Source organism: Colias philodice, chromosome 28, assembly GCF_061535455.1.
Source record: "Colias philodice isolate Cphi_HAF_F1 chromosome 28, ilColPhil1 Martin Lab GWU primary, whole genome shotgun sequence".
NCBI classification, from domain to species: Eukaryota; Metazoa; Arthropoda; class Insecta; order Lepidoptera; family Pieridae; genus Colias; species Colias philodice.
The window spans coordinates 1,892,255-1,916,232 of record NC_143113.1 but is presented as its reverse complement, the minus strand read 5'-3'; the positions used below and the strand labels follow the sequence as shown (position 1 = coordinate 1,916,232).

Sequence of the window (23,978 nt, the reverse complement as noted above, 5' to 3'; positions counted from 1 at the left end):
CTACCCAACGGATTTTGATGCGGTTTTTTTTAATAGATAGAGTGATTGAAGAGGAAGGTTTTAGTATATAATTTATTAGGTTTTAGGTAAAGCGGGCGAAGCCGCGGGCGGTAAGCTAGTAATAAATAAATAAACTGTTGGTTGCACAACACAATCAATAACATCATGTTGAACCGATTGCTAGGTATCTTAGATTTAGTCTGTGGTTTTAGTTATAAATTTAATTTCATATTATAATATTAGATATTATAATATGAAAGCAGAAAGATCTGCTTTCATATTATAATACTTATCTAATATTTAAAAAGTATTTTACTATCTGTGTTAGTAAGATCATCACGACAATGGTCTTCGGCCAACCAAGCCTCGATCAGTCGCTTTCGTCTGTTGTCCATAATTATCTAAATAACTCTGTTTTACCTGTTAAATATAAATAAATACATTATAAAATAACATTATGTTTAATATCACAATATATTTAAAAAAAAATAACGCGGCATACGCTCGTAGACCGCGAATTTTGCGGAGCTACTGTTGCACAACCACGCGCACCCGACTCCCCGCGCTGCACTGAGTGCAAATGTGCATGCGGCATTTATTCAACTTAGAGTACACGAACGATAAAATATCTGGAGCTATTACATTTTTAGAAATTTGGAATTTAGTATACCTGGATTACACGTGTAGACCACGCGACTACTGTAGGGTTATTCTTACTTGCATACCATTGCACATAATATTATTATCACAATGATACACGCATTCAATAAATCTGCATTGTATAATGTATTACAAAAACAACGATATAGGTATGTTTGTTGTATGATGATGTATGATCGCAAATCGCAATGCGTGGAGGGAACTTACATAAATACTTATGAGAAGACGACCCACTGCGTATTAGAATATTAATTAAATATTTTAGCTACCTTATAAAACCTTATTTTCAAATACTCATAAAACATCACATAAACCATCAGTCGTTCATGTCAAAACATACAACGTCAAAATAAATTCACCATCAAAATTTCTCGTTACCGTGTAATGCAACAAAAATCCTTAAAATTTGAAAAAAATAACAATGAAGAAATCACAACTAACACGGAAATTTTCAACTCCAAAGATGAAATGAAAAAATCCCTAACGTATTTATGCTATGGCGATCTTTACGTTCTTGGAAGGCTATGGATCGAAGCCTTGAAAAAGGTTTTAGTTGGTGCCAATATGAATATATTCCCTGTCGTAGAAGCCGCTAAACCAGATCCTACCCCAAAATGTCCACCACCAATGAAATACAAAGACTTACCTTTATACACAAGTCCACATTACGAATACAAAGTCTATCAAGAAGACCAACAGAAGTGTCCTAAACATAACGTGCCTATTTTACAAGAATACTTGCTACCTACAGTGAAAAGCTACAGATCAGATACCCAGAAAAGTCTATGCCAAATTAAATGTGGTTTTGCAAACGCTTGGGTACAATTGAAGAGCGAAATGGCAGACCATGACAGGAATTTCAAGAAATTCATGCGTGATCCTAACAGGCTGGCTATGAGGCAGGGTATAGTCGCTTTTGGCATGATTTCTGGGTACTTCATGGCTTCAAAACGTGGTATACCCAGTCGGATAGTAGGAACAACTCTTGGTGGTCTGTTCGCTGGAGCAATGTGCTTTCCTAAAGAAACTGATGAGTTGTTTCGAGGCATGTTATATAGTGGGGGGAAGTTTGCTATAGGAGTATATAATCGAGTTTTTGGTGGGGATATCGCCTTGAGGGAACGACTGGCGTGTAGAGATGATCTGCCACCTGTACCGCCACCAAGAAAACGTACTTGTGTGAAGAAATAAATTTTGATACGTATTTGGAATTTATAAGTTGATCGAATGCTAAAAGATTTTGGGATTTTGTTGCTATTTTTATGGAACTTACGTAACACACTTATAAAGGATTAAATAAATAGAGATGACGTTACATATTTTATCAAATTACTTGGTCCTTTTCTTATTTCTAAGTAGTATTAACCTTTAAATTATCTTACAGTTGAGAAATATCTTTAAATTCATTTGATGAAATAAACACAGATTATATAATATTCATTTATTTAACAATCATCGATTTTCTGTCCCGCAACAACTTTTACACCGGGAATCGAACCCAGGACCTCTCAGTTCTACGCTTTAACCACTGTGCCAAAGGTCATGTAAACAAGTTGTATTTAAAAATATTCTCATAGAGGTCGTGTACAATACTACTACCAGTTTTACCCACGATAATTTCTTAAAAACGCGATTTCGGTCTATAAATTTAAGCCATAGATCTATATAGAGTTAGGGTGGCTAAGCTTTTCGAAATTATTGTATTACATATTAATAATAAAAATAATAGTAAAATAATAATATAGTAATGCACTAATCACAGATAGTGGAGATATAAATTTTAATTTTGTGCAAAATACATTATATTACCTGCTTTGATGTTTTGACGTGGATACTGGATATGGATGTACATAAAACATTAAACAGTTATTCCAAATAATAATCTATACTAATATCTATATCTTAATATATATAAATCTCGTGTCACAATGTTTGTCCTCAATGGACTCCTAAACCACTTAACCGAAGAGTTTGTTTGTTTGAACGCGATTATCTCAGGAACTACTGGTCCGATCTGAAAAATTCTTCTGGTGTTAGATAGCCCATTTATCTAGAAATTCTATATTATCACGCTAAGACCAACAGGAGCGGAGCCACGCGGGTGAAACCGTGAAGCGCAGCTAGTAACTTATAATTACTTTCACATAAGACATAATATCTACTTATATGGTTAAATGATAATCCCTATATATATTATAAATGCGAAAGTAACTCTGTCTGTCTGTCTGTTACTGAATCACGCCTAATCTACTGAACCAATTTTCATGAAATTTGGTGTGGAGATATTTTGATACCTGAGAAAGGACATAGGCTACCTTTTATTGTGAAATATGTACCACGGGCGAAGCCGGGGCGGATCGCTAGTAAATTATAATAGTATATTTGAAATGTGTAAACTACAGTTATTTAAAAACAAACTTTTCAGGTTTTAGAACCAGTTTTATCACATTTATTTGAATCCGTTAAAATTCAAATTCATTTATTAATTGCTTGAACACGTACATTAGATGTTTTGCTCATATTGTTTATGTACATAAATTAATTATCATTCACTAACAAGTATGAACAATGAACATGTACAATACATCAAAATATACTATGTACCTTTCAATCCTATGAACGATAAAATAAAATAATTATCGTACTATTTAAGCAAATATTATGGACATATTATGCAGTGTGAACAAGCTATAAGCGTTAAAAATAGAAGTCTTTATTGCAAAGACGATAAGTTTCAATTTCCACTACATTCAAGACAAAGCAAAAAAACATACAACTGTATTTTAAACTGGACTTAAAAGGATAGAAGAACGGTACTTCATGCAAATTTGTACCCTGTTTCGTTCAATAAGAGTTTAAAATTGCTTGTAATGGTATTATCACTTGACTTTATCTAATGATAAGATTTTTATAGCAACAACATGGCGGCTAGTTATATCTATAATTTGTATTGTCTTTGTTATGGCGGTTATATCTTTAAAATGTTCAATTAGAATTTCTTAAAAAAAGAGAAATCTCAAGTTTTTAGAATTTGTGTAATGTAATGTGTACGAATTTGTAATCGATTTTGAATTGTGACAAAAAAAAAACTTTTTTCTTATTAATTTAGTATTTCTGTTAATATAGTTCTAAAAATAAACTTATAAACTTAAAACACCACGCTTAGGGTGCTTTTCCACCAATAATGTGCGAGGATGTGTTATATAAAAAAATGCGTGCGTGTACTAGTGTACACACGTAAGAAGTGAAACTTCTTTATGACCTTATTTTTCAAAAAATAATTCGCTATATATGCAACTTTACAGAAATACGTCGAATCACGCGTGGTAGAGACAAGAAAAAGATGGCGCGTAACGGAAAAATGTCACGCGTAACGAAAAAATGTTACACAAAATGTGTTATTGTTTTTTTCCAACCCCGATAAAGAAGTTTCACTTCAATATGTTTGTAAATAACAAATAGTATCGCTTCAAACGCTAAACGCTTCAAACTTCAAACCAAATGAAGCGATATGATTGGTTATTTACAAACACATGCCTCGCTACACATACTCGCACATTATTGGTGGAAATGCACCCTTAAGCTCATAAAATTATTATACTGGCACTTTGATAAGTGTACAAAGTTTGAATTAAATCTGTCCGTTTAAAGTGGGTCAAAATCGAGTTGTTAGTAGAACTACAAACATACAGGTGAAGCTAATATGTATAAGCGTGTAAATAAGCGTGTAAAAAACAAAATTTTAAAGTGAAACTTTTATTACATCGTCTCAAACTTTTTGGTCTGTGTAGCGCATGTCGCGTGTATCGCGGCTGCCGAGTAGGTATACCTACTCGGCACGCGACATGCGCTACACAAAGCAGTGTTCGGAACCGTTCGAACAGTTTCACTTTTACCGTGGTTTCATAAAACCACACAACATTTTTTGAAGTGAAACTTGTTTATTGGGGTTGGAAAAAAAATTAGTGTAACATTTTTTCGTTACGCGTGACATTTTTCCGTTACGCGCCATCTTTTTCTTAACCCTACCACGCGTGATTCGACGTATTTCTGTAAAGTTGCATATAGTAAATTATTTTTTAAAAAATAAGGTCATAAAGAAGTTTCACTTCTTACGTGTGTACACTAGTACACGCACACATTTACATTTAGACATTCATTAACAGTTGAAATGATCATTAATAACTAAATTATTAACACTTCATCCATATTTTCATGTTTAAATTAAATAATTGATGTTTTTATTACTGAAATCTGAGATGAGATTTCGGTAATATCGCCTTATTAAAGCATTATTGGAATGTTAATGTTTCGCGAAGCTTGATTATTTTTAATTAGTAAGTAAGTATACGAATATAGAAACGGTCAAGTTCGAATCGATATTTTTAACAATTGATTTTATTTATTAAATTGTCATACTCATACATAAGTGATTTTATTGTCAGTTATAATGGTTTATTTCTTGTAAAATCCGCCTTTTTGTAGTAAGTTAAAGCAAGCAATTTTTTGTCTTAGATTCGATTCCCAGAGGAGACTTAAGAGAAATAAATGCAGATACATCACTACATAAAGACTACATAGTATAAAACAAAGTCGCTTTCTCTGTCCCTTTGTATGCTTAAATCTTTAAAACTACGCAACGGATTTTGATGCGGTTTTTTTTAATAGATAGAGTGATTCAAGAGGAAGGTTTTAGTATATAATTTATTAGGTTTTAGACAAAGAGGGCGAAGCCGCGGGCGGTAAGCTAGTGTATTTTAAATTCAAGGTATTTTTAAGTCAAGGTACCAAGATATCTGTTTTTATATAAAAGCTTGTAAAGCTCGAAACTAGATAAAAAATAAACCTAAATTAGTGTAATATCTATGATCTTAAGTACTGTATTTTTAAATGAATTTGTTTCTAAAGAATTTCCAGAATTACAGTTGATAAAGATATTAAAGTCCATAAAAATGTTTATTATCGTTTTTATTGTCGGCAAAAATCTGACATTTGCTGACAAGGCAAACCGCAAGATTGTAAATAAGATTAAATTCTTTCTTGGAAAAACTATGAAATCAGCTTGTAATATTTTAAAGATAATCTAGTACCTATTTAATTTACTATTTAACTAAATGTTTTTAAACGATAAATTGTAATGTCCTTCTACCTAGTGTTATAAATTTGATGTTTTATGAATGTAAGTATTCGTGAGTTGGTTGGTCTCTCAAAAACTAGTGAATCGATTTTGCTGAAATTTTTTATACAGACAGAGAGAGAATTCAGAATATAATAATAGAATATAAAGGGACCTTAGTTACTTAATTCCTGAGTGACTTAAGTTTTTATTTTTGTTTTCATTCCGGGTCAGGAAAAGCTATTGAGAACCAGCAGCAAATACATTAAAAATCACAATACATATTCACAACCCATTCAAAGAGAAGTTAAAAAATTACAATTATTAAAAACTCAATTAATCAAAGACATTTAAAAGAAACACTAAAAAGTTCGTATCGGCACTGACGGGCCTCCTTTCATCGGCTGTCAAAGTGACATATGATTTATGGTCGCCATTGTGGTAACACTTCGTTACGTAGTATATTACCATAGTATAAAGAGAGAAGTAAGTTATCTTCGAACAAAGGTACATCACGCCGTTTGTATATACGCAGAGCGCATGGCCATGCCCCCCGTTCATGTACGTACGCAAGCTTGACGCACGCACACATCGCCACTCGGTTCCTTGTCATGGACCGTTCTCGTTAGGGACGCGCTATTGCTGAGAGCAGTCGGTGTTTGTTTAATACAATTATTTGGAATATCAACGTGACAAGTGACAACCCTGCGCGTCACGAGTTTAGGTACCGTGCGCTCCCAAACGCCGGGAGTTGGCCAACTGCTCTCTTTATACTATGGTTATGTAGTATATTATAGGTCTACCAGAATCTGATGGCATATTTATATTTAAGAAATAAAAGATTTTCATGTGGCAACTTATTTGACAACTATCAAATTGGTTGTCAAATTATTTGTCTTTTTTGCAGTTGATGAATAGTTTTTTTTTCGATCTTTGTTGTGTCGGAGAAAACACGTGCCATTGAGATTTTTGTTAATTAACTTGTTGAGAACACTCTTTTTTAGTGTAAACTGGTAGTGATAACCAAATTTGTGATTGTCTCTATATATATATATTGGGGTAAGCGTTTATTTACTAACTTTCCTCACCCATCATGAATCCTGATCCTCCCGACCCTGGTAAACCTCCTGACATCCAGGGTGAGGTGATGGAAGCGGAGCATACAAGTAATAAGAGACAACGGTCAGAGCCATCCGTTGCTGATACAGATATGATCCCGCCTAAAAGACATGTTACAGTTAACAACTACGCGATCGCATCGTCTCAAAGTTCATATGTGGATCCCATTTTATCTAATCCCATTACATATTCCGACAATGACAGTGGTCCCTTTATTGTCTATGTGTCCCGTACAGAGGCCGATCCTGCGGCGGGTTTAACCATCAGACCGATCAAATTTGGATCTTTCCTTTACAACAATCGTGTAGCTAACATAGCCAAGGATGGAGTTAAAGCTATTGGACGTAATAAAATTTCTATACAATTCAATACCGCTTGTGACGCAAATAATTTTATAAATTTCCCCCCTCTTAAAGATTCAAATTACCAAGCCTCCATTCCAACTTTTCACATCACTCGTATGGGCATTGTCAAAGGTGTCCCTACGGAGTGGTCTATGGAAGAATTTATCAGCCATGTGGATTTCCCAGGTGGAAGAGGCAAAATATTGAAAGCCAGACGGCTTAATAAAAAAATTAGAATAGATGGTGTTACTTCATGGTCACCATCTCAAACCGTTGTTTTGACCTTTCAAGGCCAAGTTCGTCCAGAAAGAATATACTGCCTTTATAACTCCATGCCAGTAGAAGTGTACCAATACCCCACAATTCAATGTTATAAATGCTGTCGGTTTGGACATGTACGCGACCAATGTCGCTCTAAGGAACGTTGTTTCAAATGCTCACAGGCCCATTTGGGCGACTCTTGTCCAATTTTAGAGTCTGATGCAACATGCCTCCATTGTACTGGTAAGCATTATGCCACTGATAGGAAATGCCCCGAACAAGCTAGGCAAAAGGCCATTAAGCAGTTAATGGCATCTGAAGGGATATCTTTTGAGGAGGCTTCTAGAGTCATCCCGTCAGCTCGTAGATCCTATGCTGAGAATATTCAGATACAGAATCCTTTATCTATACATTCCCAAAGCCTCCCGTCTTCCCAATTTAATCCTCCTATCCAATCAACACCTAATGTTTCATACAGAAAAACAGTCACTAAGACCCCCCGTTCCCGAGCTCCTCTGGGTAAGTCTTATGATAAGGATGCACATCATTCTATCATTCGTGAACCTCCCTCCTCCCTTTCTAATGGTTGTGCTCTCCCTAATACGGGCTCTTCACTTCCTTTTGATGAACATCTACTTAATATGTGTTTATCTTTTATAGAGACTTTACTTTCTTATCCCCACCAGTTACCGTCCAACGTTGCCGAAAGATTATCCCGTTTCTCATCAATCCTCAATTATGGATCTAGTGTTTCTGCAATGGAACGCCCAGAGTATCCGTCCCAAGAAGCACGAGATTTTTGAATTAATAACCAATCATAAACCTTTGGTTCTTGCTATCTCAGAGACATGGTTAATGCCCGGTTCTCGGTTTAGGGTTCCGGGCTATTCCTGTCTTAGAGACGACAGAGCTGATGGTTATGCTGGCTGTGCTCTGCTCTTGAATAACAGTATTCCCTTTTCACAAATTCCACTTCCCCATCATGGCTGTAACTTTAATGCAGTTGCAGCTAGAGCTGCTAATATATCAGTCTTATCCGTTTATGTTCCTCATCCCCATCCTAGTTTTATTCCAGAGCTTTCCTTAATCATCTCCTCTCTTCCTCCCCCTGTTATTATTATGGGTGACTTTAATGGCCACCATACTTCTTGGGGCTCGTACATTTGCGACTCCTTTGGATATCTTTTGGTTGACCTCTTTGAAGATCTGAATATGTGTATTATTAACGATTGCCTTCCTACCCGTAGAGTCTCCCCATTACAAAATCCTAATACTGTAGTGGACTTAACAATTTGCTCTTCTGTCTTAGCTCCTTCCTTTTCTTGTTCTACGCTTTCCTCTACTCATGGGAGCGACCATTTTCCAATCCTCATCTCCTGCTCACGCACAGTCCATGTTCCCACTAGAGCTTTCCCACCTTTGCTCAAATTTAAGTTAGGCAATGCCGACTGGGAGAAATTTGCCAACTCCCTTGATACCAAAATAAGTAATCTCCCAAATGCTTCACCTGAGAATTGTTTGGAATCTTATTCTCTTTTTGTTAACTGTCTCGAGACTACTGCTACCGAATCTTTCCCATTGAAAACTTATTCAACTCTGTCTTTTAAGAAGCTATCCCCTCCCTGGTGGGACCATGAGTGTACTGCCATAGTTAAGGACCGTAAAGAAGCCGAGCTAAGATATGATTCCAGTATGTCTTATGAGAACTTTATTAATTATAAGAAAATTGCAGCACGAACTAAACGGGTGCTATCAAAAAAAAAGAAACAGGGTTGGATCCGTTTCTGTGAGAGCTTATCTCCAAAAACCCCGCCATCATTAATGTGGAATAGTATTCGCCGTTTCCGTGGAGCTCTATGTGATAAAAATAGAGTATCCAACAACTCAGACGTTTGGCTTGATGATTTCATTGACAAACTATCCCCTCCATTTGTCCCCTCTTCTGATCATTTTCCTTGTCCTCCCCATAATTTAGTATCATACGACAGTATGGATTGCCCATTCACCTTGCAAGAACTTGTTACGGTTCTTGATGGCTTAAAAGACTCATCCCCTGGGGTTGATGGTATACCATATTCTTTTCTTTGCAAGTCAGGCGATCAAACAAAATCTTTTTTTCTAAATTTAATTAACATTTTCTTTTTACATGCCATTATTCCGGACTCTTGGAAATCCCAGCTTATTATTCCTATCCCCAAACCCGGCAAGGATCCCCTTAACCCCAATTCCTATAGACCAATCGCCCTGTCTTCTACCTTAGCCAAAATCACCGAACACCTTATTAAAAATCGTCTAGAATGGCTGGTCGAGAACAGGGGCCTCCTAGCTAGTTCCCAATATGGCTTTAGGAAAGGTTTGAGTGTATTAGACAGTCTTAGTATTTTAACAACTGACATTCGTTCCTCTTTTCACAATAAACAGTATTTGGTTGGCGTATTTTTGGATGTAGTTTCAGCGTACGATAATGTTCTTCTTCCAGTGCTCAGACAGAAAATGTTACAGCTGAGTTTGCCTGAGAGGATGATACATTTCATCTTCAACTTATTAATGTTGAGGACGATACAAGTACGCTGTTCTAAAGACACACCTACTAGACATGTATTTAAAGGCCTCCCTCAAGGTTCCGTTTTGAGTCCATTATTGTATTCTATATACACCTGGGATTTGGATAAAGCCATTCCATCGTATTGTAGCGTTCTGCAGTATGCGGACGATATAGCATTGTATACTTCGTCAGAGAATATGGATGTGATTACCTTTCGACTTAACAGCGCCTTATCTTATTTGGAAAATTGGATGAACGATCATGGCTTGTCACTATCGCCCAGCAAAAGCAATGTAGTTGTGTTCACGAAAAAACGCTTGATCCCACAGCCGGTAATATTACTAGAAAACTCCTCAATCCCTGTAGTCAACAAGATTAAATTTCTAGGGGTGGTGCTTGACCAAAAGCTGAATGGTATGGCTCACACTAACTACATTTCTCAGAAGTGCGAAAAGGGTATTAATGTTTTACGCTCCCTAGCTGGTGTTTGGTGGGGATCACATCCATATTGTCAAAAACTAGTTTATAATGCTATAATCCGTAGCCATTTGGATTATGCGTCGTTCATCTTAGAACCTTGCAATAAAACAGCTTTAATAAAATTGGACAGAATACAATACAAGTGTCTGCGACTCATTATAGGTGCCATGAAGTCTACCCCAGTCAATGCCCTTCAGGTAGAATGTGTAGACCCTCCTTTATATCTCCGCCGTCAATATCTGTCAGACAAGTATTTCTTTCGGCTTATACAATTATCCTCTCATCCCCTTCTTCCTAAAATTCGAAATCTACTTCAAATACTTACTCTAAATAACCTCCGTCGTCCATCTGATTTTCCTTGCCTACTTAAAAGTCTCATCAAATTTAACCGCCTTCCGGATCCAACATCCCAATTTAGTATCCATCCTTTATATTCAACTCCGTTTCATGCACTAGTTTTTAACCCCAACATTAATATGAGTTCTGGTATTCAAAAATATGCTCCAGATTCTAATGTTGCTTTTAACTGTCTGGTTTCTTCCTACTGGCGTGGTTATAATCTTTTTTTTACGGATGCCTCAAAAGTGTCAAAACATCTTGCTGTAGGGGTTGCTGTATGGCACCATAACTCTAACACTATTTTACAATTTAAATGTCCCCCTCTCTCTTCTGTTTTTACTGGTGAAGCCACAGCTATCTTGGAAGCTCTCAATTTTATCGACTCTCATAATCTCCAAAATTCAGTTATTTTTTCGGACTCCCTCAGCTGTCTTCAGACTATTACTTCTAACCCTTTCCGCTCAAAGTCTAAATTTCCTATCATCTTTCTAATAAAATCCGCACTTTACAACTGCTTCAGAAAAGGGCTTCAGGTAGATTTAGTACATATTCCAAGCCATTCTGGTATTGTAGGCAATGAGAAAGCTGACGTTCTGGCTAAATCTGCCATTCAACATGGTACTCTGGAGCATTACTCTAATTATGCCCACGATCTCTCTTCTCTTTCTAAGGATCGCTTGGATCATACATGGAACAGTCAGTGGAAAAATTCAACCAAAGGGAAATTTTATAGAGATATCCAACCCTCAATTCCACGTAAGCCCTGGTTCTTCCGTTTCCCTAATATAGACAAGCCTACTGTTTCCACCATTTGCCGCCTCCGTTTGGGTCACAATACCACTCCTAATCATTTATTTAAAATTCATGTTCGTGACCATTCTCTCTGTGAGTGTGGTATAGACGAAGGAAGTTATGACCATTTATTCTTTGTTTGCCCTAAGCTCCGTATCTCACTTCTGGATATCCTTCCCCCAGATGTTCCCCTCCCTACTAATTTTAAGTGTTTACTTTGCCTTGTCCCTACCTCATTTGTGAATATCCTATCAAAATTTATCAATTTTAACAATCTAAAATTTTGAACTCCCACTGACTACCTATACCTATTTTATGTTATGCTTTTGTGATGTGTTGTGTTGTCTATAACTAATATTTGTTCTTTGCCAGGTTATACAGCTCCATGTAAGAAGTCTTTCAGTAAATAAAAAGTAAATCATCTCAACCGTGATTTTTCCTCAGCACAGAGCACGCTTAACATAAGCATTAACTTAAACTGACCATCCGTTCAAAACTTGACATTGGCAGAATCCGTCCTCACTGGGATCGGGAGTTACCATTTGAAAAAGAAGAAGAAGAAGAAGAAGTTGATGAATAATTTTTAGGATTTTGTCTAATAAATCTTCGAAAATGTCGAAAAAGCCGCTGCGATCACAAGCAAGAGGTATTGTTTATAATGTGTATAGAAAAACATTCGATGGATAAGGGTCAAACACATCACAATTTTCAATTTTGAAGATTTTATTGGTAAATTGGACTTACCCGTTTTGATACTTAAAATTAAAAAAATATTATATGTAGGTAACCGTTTTGATACTTAAAATTAAAAAAATGTTATATTGTTTGTTGATTAGAATATAATTTTATGAAAACTTATTACAGGAGTTTCCAATACGGCTATTCTTCAAGTCCAAGCTGTCCAAGTCAATTTTTTAATGTGTGTATCTGTTAAAACTTACAAAAATAAACATAGTTTTATTTTATTTTTATTTTATTTTATAAAAAATTATAAGCAGTTTTGATATACATTATCATTATATCGATATTTTCACATGGTAATGACTAATGATTATACAAAATATAGGTATGTGTAAATAATAATATGTATTACCTGTATAAAAGTAATATTATGTATAAATGTATATTATACATGTAAGTATGTACGGATAATGTACCTACATAATATTAAGTGGATATCTCATTATTAAGTACAGTATTGTCCACTTATGTAATGTGACTAATGATATTGAGGACAAAATAAAAAATAAGCAGTATCAAGATCGTTCAGTCCATTTTCCCCAGGGTTGCACACTCAAAATTTTGATTTCCCTAATTGCCATCAGATTCTGGTTTACCTATACTTACTCTGTGGTTCGTTATGCCAAACTCATTTATGGCTAATGATGTTTGAGATGGTTTGGCGCGAAAGATCGACGCGATTGTTAGATAAATGTGAACTAGACATTGAATTGGATCTGTTGAATGCCTTTAAAACTTACGTAGAACTGATGTAGGTATCTGTACACAAACGTAAAGGTGCCTTTCCACCAGAGATGTGCTACGTTACTGTGGATGCGTTTGTTATCCACCAATCATATTTATTTATGCACATAGCTTAGCAAGTGGTGGAAACGGGTTCAACGAAGATACGTTTTTATAAAGGATGTGTATTGTGTGCTATGTGCATAGCTACATAATCTTACTATGATAGCTATGTGCAGAGCGTCTACTATCGATACATCATAATCGCATAGCTCGAGCTTCGCATCATTCTTCGCACAGCTATATAGCTTAGTATCAGTGGAAACGGTCACATAGTTTCACAGCAGAGCTATAACATTTTTGTAGCATAGCTGCATAGCACATGTCTGGTGGAAATGCACCCTAATAGTTAACTTTGCTAAACAAAACATTTTCGTATATGAAAAAACATGTACAAGCTACCTATTTAACTAGGTACATATTTTTCCATCGATCGTCGAGGCGCACAGACACAGGCATCGCCATATGGTGGATGTTCCATGTACCCGGACAAAGCGGTTCGGATCGACATTCTTCATCCGAACCGCGAGGGACTGGAACATGCTTCCTGAGTATGTGTTCCCCGACGAGTACAATATGGGGGTCTTCAAGCGAAGAGTGAACGGGTACCTTCTAGGGAAGCGCGCTCCATCATAGGCCACATCTCAGCTTACCATCAGGCGAGATCGTGGTCAAGCGCTTCCCTATCACACAATAAAAAAAATATATATTTACTCAAAAAAAGTACATTTGAATTCTCACTCCATATTCTCAACAGAATCGATTAAGTTTACCGACAATGACATACTTAATAATTAATTTCACATGTATGTATCTCGTAACACATCGACGCGCTCCATTTGAATGGATAATTTATCGATAAAAATAAATGAACACTTGGTAGAGTAATTACTTAAAATATTTCGCAAGGGTCAGGGTTCGAATCGTGAATCAATCACACATACAATGGCATTGAAATTTTAACGTTAATTTAATAGTTTAACCGACTTTGTTAAAAGAGAGTGTTATATTTTATGCGCTTGTTTTAATTTATAAATACTTTAACTTAAGTACTTTAGAATTGAGTATGTATAAGATTTTTTGGTACACTTATTTTCGTAGAAACTAATATAAATAGTTTTTTTATTAGATCTTTTTAATAGATTTTATAAGATTTTTCATATCTTCATTTTTTATCATTACACATAAGAATATATTTAACCGTCTTTTTTACATTGAATGAATTCATTATCGTGAAAAATTGTTATTTTTTGTTTGAATTATATGCAAAAATTAATTAATTGTTATGAGTAGGTAAGTATAGTCGCTCATTTGATTTTTCTTTGTAAGTATAAAATAACCGCCACCCGTAAATATTTGTTCAGTCCTATTTTGATTTGTGAAGAGTGCACAAGTATATTATAGTACATAATAATAAACAGTGATAAAGTTGGTGAAGTGTATTATTTTATGCCCTAACCTCCTACATTTTTAATACTTATACAATTAATTAATATTGTAATTTGAATGTAATGTTTTCATTATTCCTTATTTGAATACTTTCCACAATTTTCTACAAACAGACATAGAAAAACTGAATTGCATTACATTTATTTATTTATACTTTATTTCAATCTAGGATACATTTATACAAACCGCGGCCTTATCGCTAAATAGCGATTTCTTCCAGACAACCGGTTGTACAGAGAGAAATTAAGTAAAGGATAGGAGTAGGGCAGAGCATAAATAAATATATGAACAAAAATAAAATGAAGAGTTATAAAAAATTTACATAACACTTACATCGACATAGCACTTAAAAATATAATAAAAAGTTTTAAACTAAAAATAATCATTTTTAATACATCCTATAGATATATCTTTAACATGTATACATATTATCTTTTCTATAAGGAAGCTTTATTGTCTGTGCTAAAAAAGGCGAAAACAAAATGGCGTCGTATCCCACAATCCCACATTATTCGAGAACATTTATGGCCATTCACGATCCATTTATAATACAACCGTAATCTAATGCTAATGATTTGGCCAAGCTTATCTTATTTTTAATAGATATTCAGTGTTTTTGAATAATAAACATAAAATTATTTAAAATAATTAGATAACAGAACAAATCAATATGATAAAAATGAATCGCTAAATGTGTTAGTATACTATTATAAAGGCGAAAGTTTGTATGGATGTATGGATGTATGGATGTATGGATGTATGGACTCTTTCACGTAAAAACTACTGAACCGATTACACTGAAATTTAGCACACATATAGAGGGTAACTTGGATTAACACATAGGATAGGTTTTATCCCGGAAATCCCACGGGAACGGGAACTATGCGGGTTTTCCTTTGAAAACGCGGGCGAAGCCGCGGGCGGAAATCTAGTGTGTTAGTAAGCCCAAACCACGCTTATCGATTTCGTTATTCCTTGAAGTAAGAGTATGGTTCTTGACCTTGTGGAGAGAAAACATAATGTACCACGGGCGAAGCCGGGGCGGACCGCTAGTATTAATTCAAAGGAAAGATTTTGGTTTGTTACGAAACTAATCGATCAATTTTAAACATTATTTACTAGAAAATCACATTGTAGAACTAACTCTCTAAAACTATAATGACATATTAAAAAAAAATGTGTGCGTGTACTAGTGTACACACGTAAGAAGTGAAACTTCTTTATGACCTTATTTTTCAAAAAATAATTTACTATAGGTAATTATGCAACTTTACAGAAGTACGTCGAATCAAAGATGGCGCGTAACGGAAAAATGTCACGCGTAACGAAAAAATGTTACACTAAATTTTTTTCCAACCCCGGTAAAGAAGTTTCACTTCAAAAAGTTAAAAAAGTAATATCACCATGTAACTATAATATCACAGATACTATACGTATGAATATTATGTCTATACTCTGTATCGAAGCTAGGTTATATTTTAGTTAACCTTTTTGTGTGTAGTACTGACGTTATTTTAACCAATTTAACTATGGCCTATCGTTACTCTTACTTCCCATAACACGCGATTTATCGCAAACGGCTCATCAATTTTGGACAAACTAACAAACAAAAGTACAGTAAAAGATATTGCTCATTCGCAAGTTGTAAAAACTTGCGATAGCTGGATATAAAACATCATAAACATCAGAGGGTCATAAAATGCCGCTTATAAAGTTTTTTATTTGGAAATTAAAGGCTTAAGGGATTAAAAGGGAGTTATTTATTTTATAACTTATGTAGTTATAGTTTACAGGATGACGAGGAAATAATAATGTAATTAATAAACCGAGTTTTATATTCCGTTAAATTTTCTTTAATTCTTAATACAAAAAAAATATTTCAAAAACTAATTCATATGCATGATTATGAATTTATGCAGAAAATAGGTAAAATTCAAGGTCGCGTCATGGCAATACCGTCACGTCATGGATTAAGGCGACGATTTTGGCATCTTTGACTCTTGAAAAAGTAGTTTGACTTCTGACACGTGTGCTCGGAACCCACGCTCTTTATTTCATACATTTGTATTAAGTATAATAACCAACAGTAACTCAGAATAAATAATATTATAATAATTTCATCAACATTCCCCATCATATCATTTGTGTCTCTCATTATATTAAAACAAACAAAAATATAACCACATTACTACTACACCATTTTAAACATATCTACAATTCCACAAGGACCAAGCCACGCCTTACAATCCAGGTCATTAGCCACTAGGTCAATAATTTATTATCTGTACAAACTTTAGTATTTGGGTCGATAGATTATTCTAAAAGCTAAGCGCCATTTTAGCGCTACGGAGCTGTGAGTCACAGGTAAATATTTACTATAGAACGCTCGCCAAATGTTGGACTATAGAGTTAGGAAAATATAGAGCAGAATATAGTTATTTTTGACTACCATAGATTCAACTTTAAAGTTAAAAGCAGTACTATTTTGGATATTTTTTTATAAAATTCTCGTAGTTTTAATGGTCAAACTCCGCGCTGGACTGATTTTTACGATATTTTTGTATAGGTTCTAGAATATGTCACCATTTTCTTACGCATCATTGAATACAGAAATTTCAGAAAGCTTTAGTTTAGTAGATTGTGTTACATATTATTTGATATGAAATATTAATGAAAAAAAAAGAAAAGTTCACACCTTCATTACAGAATAATAGAACTTTCAAATGTTTAGAAATTTGCTCAAACGTTAAAACGTGTTGTAATCAACATGATGTTTTAAAAATAGACTTGCTCAGTTTATCATGAAATCAATATCTGTTTAGAGGTTTGAATTTTATAGCTAGACAAAACGACCGCGACAGTGCTTTATAACAATGACAAATTAAAATTGTTTCGCAAGGAAGCATATTTGAGCAAATTAAATAATAATAAATGATATATCAGTTCATGTACATAACAATTTTATTCACCAAATATTTATCCCCGTCCTGTCTATACCTTCGTAACCCACGACACTAGATCATAAAATGCATTAAGGTGTACGAATTAGCGAATTTAGCAGGATTCGAGTCCCGGGCCGAGTAAACAGGTAAATTCATTAACCTATCTGATAGCCTAATGAAACATTAGAGAAGATGGATTAAATAAAATTCGAAATTTTAAGTGAATGCGCAAAAGGAGTTATATTTTCGGATTTAAATTATAAATGCGAAAGTTTTTGAGGATGGAAGTTTTTTTATTATTTCATGTAAGAACTACTGAACCGATTACAATGAAATTTGGTATATAGGTAGCTGAAGACTAAAAATAAGACAGAAAATCCCAGGAACGGGAACTATGCGGGTTTTTCTTTGAAATAGCGGCCGAAGCCGCGGGTTGAAATCTAGTATGAAATAAGTTATTAGGTAAAGATAGATGTAAATGTGTATTAAGTTTATGAATAAGTATACATATGTACATATAGATAAATGTCTATATGAAACATACAATTAATGTATAATGTATTAGCGGTCCGCCCCGGCTTCGCCCGTGGTACATATTTCGCAATAAAAGGTAGCCTATGTTCTTTCTCAGGGTCTAAAGATTGTCTGTGTCAAATTTCATCAAAATCGGTCCAGTAGTTTATGCGTGAAAACCTATATATAATACATACATACATACATACAAACCTTTCCTCTTTATAATATTAGTATAGAAGTATAGATATACATAGGCATAAAAATATTATAGTAACTACATTCGATCTTCAAAAACGGCACAGTGAGATGGCATGATTCAACTATCGTGAGAGAGAGACAACAGATGCTAACTGTAGCTAATTAGCCACATTTCGTGCCTCTCCTAGAGCGCTTATAATCTATCTACACATTTTTACATATAATATCATTGAACACTTTCTATATAATAACAATAAACGTGATTTTTTTATTAGAAAGTACAGTACATATCTTCTTATATATAAAATTCTCGTGTCACAATGTTAGTCTGCATACTCCTCCGAAACGGGTGGACCGATTCTCATGAAATTTTCTGTGCATATCGGGTAAGTCTGAGAATCGGCCAACATCTATTTTTCATATGTACCACGGGCGAAGCCGGGGCGGACCGCTAGTATAAGTATATTATTTTTGTATATGGCGAATATAATTACAAATCCGCTAAAACAGCGTAACCGAATATGATAAAACATTCCAAAAACGATATTTAATTACAACAACACTATAAATAATTAGTAATTTTAAATCCTTTTAAGTAACCCGTCTTATCCCGGAATGAGCCGCCGTTAAATACAATAAAGGGGCCTAGGGATGTATGCGTGTCCTTAAAGCGGGCCATTCATTACCCGACTGGCTTAGTTAAACGAATTTATGAATGGCGAATTTATTATCGTAATAATGTAAATACAATTTATTCTCAACATCAAATCGCCACTATCCTAATAGACGAGCTAGCTATCTTGCCCTCCCGAAGATCCGAACGAATTATGGAAGGCGAACGGCAACATACGAGGGAGCACGTTTCTATAACGGATTGCCAAGCAAATTGAAAAGTGTAAACTCATTCATTGTATTCAAAAAACAATTATCGAAACACATCCTGGAAGACCACACCGCACACGCTCAAACTTTGAATGCAATGAATGAGTAGGTACCTAACCTAACTTAAGCCTGAGACTTAAGCTTAACTAATGTAAATAACCTACTCTAAATATTTAACTAACGAATGTTATTTTTTATACATACCTATGTTTAATATTAAGTTTCTCATGTAAGTGACTTATTGTCTTAATGGGAATAAATGTCTTTAAACCTTAATTTAAAATTTCGTGAATTTAGGTTCATATTATTTATTCGTATACTGATTTGTGATACAAATTGTTGTTATGTATTAATAATATCTCTCATTAATCTTGTTAATTTTTTATTCTAATTTACCTGCAGCTTCCCTTGCAGCTTTCCTTGGCTTTCTGGTTGTCCGGAATCACTTACAAGCAATAAAACATATTATACTTACTTGTTTCTTTCATTTTTTTTATGATCTCGTCCTTGTTGCATTACAGTATGAATTTATTTATGTAGGTACACGTAAGATTAATTTAAAATTACTCAGTAGATACATGCTATGTTCACTTGATATTGGTGATACTATCTTGATTTGATAAAATAATTACGTTAAATTTTTCGTGATTAAACGTTATCAATGAAAAGCGAATATTTAAATATTTTTATTAAGCTATTGCATAGCTTCTATCGCGGGCCTTGAGCGCGGGGACCGAATCCAGAAATTCCGTAACGAAAAACCTCACGCTCCCCACTCCGACAGGCGCGGAGGTGTGGCTTGAAGGCATAGCATGCAATAGCTTTACCGCGGCAGTCCCCGAGTGCCACACGTCATTTTTTTTTTTCAAATTTTTTCGTCGCACTCTGAATGGCCAGCCTTATCCATTTTGCAGGCATCGCCTCACGTATGAATAAAGTATAGGTCTTGAAAGGTTCCCTTGTATGGTGTTGCAGTATCAAGATGAGATACCGCTAATGTATTCAGCGCTAGATAAATCTTGACTTTTTAGAAAATATCCGGAAAAAATTCTATAGAGGGGTGGATTTTTTTTGTTTCAGGTTGTTTTTTGATTGAAAATTAGGTTAGAAATGTATATTTTGTGTGCGATTGTTTTTTTTGGGTTGACTAACAAATGATTAAAATGCACATTACAATTATTAAGTATCACTTAGTATTTAAGCTTTTTGAACTAGTAACATAAAACTTACTAAAATAATATAATCTACACCTGTAGGAAACCTCGTCAATTCAGGTTCTGACATTGATAGATCAACAAATACTTATCTACATAATTAATTTGTCTTGAGTTACGCCAACGGATCCCCAAGACATTGCTGCGTCGACGTTTCACACGGGAACGTATTGTGCGGACGTAGCAGATTCCATTGGCGCAACGTAATTTTAAGTTTTCATTTTATATTCAATTAGCTTTATAATTATTAATTGTTGAGACTTGCATCGAGCAAGACGTATTGTAATAAGTTTATATTAAAGTATTTCTAAGTGAATTCGTAGTTTTTTTTGGGGCCTCCGGCTGTCTGAAACATAATTGGCGCAGTCGGTAGGATCCTCAAAAATAAGTGGCATAGATAGTGACCTTCGCTATTGCTACGAGGATCCAGAATCTACGGTTTCTGCGGCCTGGAGGCGACATCCGAACATTGATCCCGAAAGAAGCCGAATTATGTTAATGTAAGTACATAGAATAGATCTGTGTTACTTATCCTTTTAGTTTTAATCCTTTTTGATATTTTTTATATTTCCAAAATTTTCCATCCGAGAGAATTATTTTCCCGGGAGCCTGCATCGAGTAGGTTATCTCGTAGGTCGTATCTAGATAATAATCGTAGGAATTTAGGTAGCTTAGAAAGTATTTTTGAAGAGATGGCTGTACATGACCCTGACGTTATATTTAAGGCCTTACGCCCGGTTCCCGAATTCGACGGGAATCCGAATGTTTTAACTAGATTTATAAAAATTTGCGATCTAATAGTTAACCAATATGTTAGTACAGGGCCAGGTAGTGAATTATCAAATTTATGTTTAATAAACGGAATTTTAAATAAAATTACCGGTTCTGCCTCTCGGTTTATGAACTCAAATGGAATTCCCGAAAATTGGGCCGGTATAAGGTCGGCTTTAATTAATAATTTTTCAGACCAAAGAGATGAAATCTCTTTGTACAATGACTTGTCTATGGCTTCACAGGGGTCCTCAACCCCGCAGGAATATTACGAAAGGTGCCAGCAACTTTTTAGTACAATCATGACTTACGTTTCGCTTCACGAAGTGATCGAAAGTACAATCGAAGCGAAACGTACGCTCTATAAAAAAGTAGCCCTTCAGGCTTATGTTCGCGGTTTGAAAGAACCTCTAGGGTCACGAATTCGGTGTATGAGGCCCGAAACGATGGAAAAGGCCCTCGAATACGTGCAAGAGGAACTTAACGCGACATACTTGCAAAATAGGAATAGTATTCAAAGATTAGATAAAAAGCAATTTAATTTAGGGCCCGTGCCTTTGGGGCCCCAATTTTCATTCAATAATACACATGTTCCAAGAAATTCCGAACAATTTGCACCGATGCCTAGACCTAGTACGCATCAACCTGTTCAAGGTCGGCCGCAATTTAATAATTTCAATAGGCAGCCGACGCGAACACAACAGATGTTCCGCGCTTTACCACCGAATTATAATCCGCAAAGTAACGTTTTTAGGCTACAACCAAAATTTAATCAAAATCAAGGTCCGAAACCAATGAGCGGCGTTAGTCATTATGTAACTAAAGAGATTCCATCTTCCCAGATTGCGCATAATTTTAGGAATAGGGAGATGCACATGCATGAATCCCAAATACCTCATGAAAGTTACTACTTTGACGATAATTTTAATAATTATGACAATAACTGTTACTATGACTCTGAACAATACTTTAACGATTATAATGACTATGACTCATCTAACCTTGACTGTAACTATATTGAAGAACAGCATTGCGACTTATCCCAAGTAGTGACACCTGAGTTAGAGCCCTCTAGCGGTGATAGTGAAAATTTTACGAAAAAGTGCCTTTTAAAAAAGCCAAGATAGAGCTTAACATTCAAACGCAAAGGCAGCTTCCTTTCATACAAATTTCAGATCCACCTTTAAAATTATTAATAGATACTGGTGCTAATCAGTCGTTTATAAGTCCGGAAGCAGTTCAATTATTTTTTGCACATGTAAAATTAGATTACGATCCCTTTGAGGTAACGAACGTTCACGCGACAACTCGCAATAATTATTCAATAACTATACCGTGCTTTTCAGAATTTAGGGATAGCGAAAATATAAAACTTTTTATATATAAATTTCATGAATTCTTTGATGGGCTTATAGGATTAGATTTGTTAGAATTTTGGGGCGCAAAAATTGATTTGAAGGACAGAGTTTTAATTACGCGTTATGCTCGAAACCCTATCCTCATGTATAACTCGTGTAACATTAATTTTTATGAAGACGTCATACCTGCCGGTTCATCAAAATTGGTTAAAATTCCCATTAATTGCGAAAATGGTGACGCCATAATTTCTGAACAGGCTGTAGGCAGCTGCGTGATACCCCAATGTCTAACTTCAGTAGTAGAAAGTAGAGGTTTCCTAGAAGTGCACAACCCATCTCCGCATGACGTAATTTTTTCATTAGATAGACCAATTAACTGCGAAATCTTTAATGCAGAAGTTTTTAGCAATAATAGAGTTACATCTCGTGCAGATAAAGTTTTATCCAAACTTAGAACCGATCATTTAAATCCGGAAGAACGTATCAATTTAGAGAAATTATGTGCTAGGTACGCGGACGTATTTTACATTGAGGGAGAGCCTCTCACGTTCACTAATAAGATTAAGCATAAAATTAGGACAACGGATGAAGTACCCGTTCACACTCGTAGCTACAGATATCCATTTATTCATAGAGAGGAAGTCAAAAGCCAAATTAAAAATATGTTAGAACAAGGTATCATTAGACCTTCTGCATCTGCATGGAGCTCACCTATATGGGTGGTCCCAAAAAAAGCAGACGCTTCAGGTAAAACTAAGTGGCGGCTTGTTGTAGACTTCAGAAAGGTTAATGAAAAGACAGTAGATGATAAATATCCCATCCCCAATATAAATGACGTCCTCCATAAGCTAGGAAATTGCCAGTATTTCACCACCTTAGATTTAGCTAGTGGATTCTATCAGGTGGAAATGCACCCTGATGACGTCCACAAGACAGGTTTCAATGTCGAGCATGGGCACTACGAATTTTTACGTATGCCCATGGGCTTAAAAAATTCTCCATCAACTTTTCAAAGAGTGATGGATAATGTTCTCAAAGACCTACAGAACACGATTTGCCTAGTTTATCTCGACGATATCATTGTTTTTAGTACGTCATTGCAAGAGCACATGAATAATTTGGAAAAGGTTTTTGCAAAATTGAGAGAATCAAATTTTAAAATCCAAATGGACAAGTCAGAATTTTTAAAATTAGAGACATCGTATTTAGGCCATGTTATTTCTAAGAACGGAATTAAGCCCAATCCGGACAAAATTTCAGCAATAGAAAAGTATCCTATACCTAAAACGCCTAAGCAAATTAAGCAATTTCTCGGTTTATTAGGCTATTATAGAAAATTTGTACCCGATTTCGCTCGTATCACAAAACCTCTAACGCAGTGTTTGAAAAAAGGCAAGAAGATAATTTTAGATACCGATTACATAAATTGTTTTACGAAATGTAAGTCTCTCTTAACGAATGATCCGAT

The 23,978-nt window shown here is 35.0% G+C and overlaps 2 protein-coding genes and 2 long non-coding RNA genes across 4 annotated transcripts in view; all 4 read left to right on the top strand.

Annotated features, from left to right (window-relative positions):
- LOC149476203 (uncharacterized) overlaps positions 1–23,978 on the top strand; it is a 201,351-nt gene that overhangs the window by 113,957 nt on the left and 63,416 nt on the right. The gene's annotated exons all lie outside the window — the stretch shown is intronic.
- On the top strand, positions 1,045–1,851 carry LOC149476205 (uncharacterized). Its single transcript, XM_089711998.1, has one exon. It carries the CDS (start codon positions 1,045–1,047, stop codon positions 1,849–1,851), a length of 807 nt encoding a protein of 268 aa, XP_089568124.1.
- LOC149476200 (uncharacterized) overlaps positions 6,694–23,978 on the top strand; it is a 125,519-nt gene continuing 108,234 nt past the window's right edge. The window contains exons 1-2 of the long non-coding RNA XR_016317875.1: positions 6,694–6,835; positions 12,029–12,224. This is a non-coding gene — a long non-coding RNA (uncharacterized LOC149476200). The remainder of the gene's footprint in view (positions 6,836–12,028; positions 12,225–23,978) is intronic.
- On the top strand, positions 6,831–8,303 carry LOC149476204 (uncharacterized). The gene has a single exon (XM_089712260.1). The coding sequence runs from the start codon at positions 6,870–6,872 to the stop codon at positions 8,301–8,303; it is 1,434 nt and encodes a 477-aa protein (XP_089568386.1). The 5' UTR covers positions 6,831–6,869.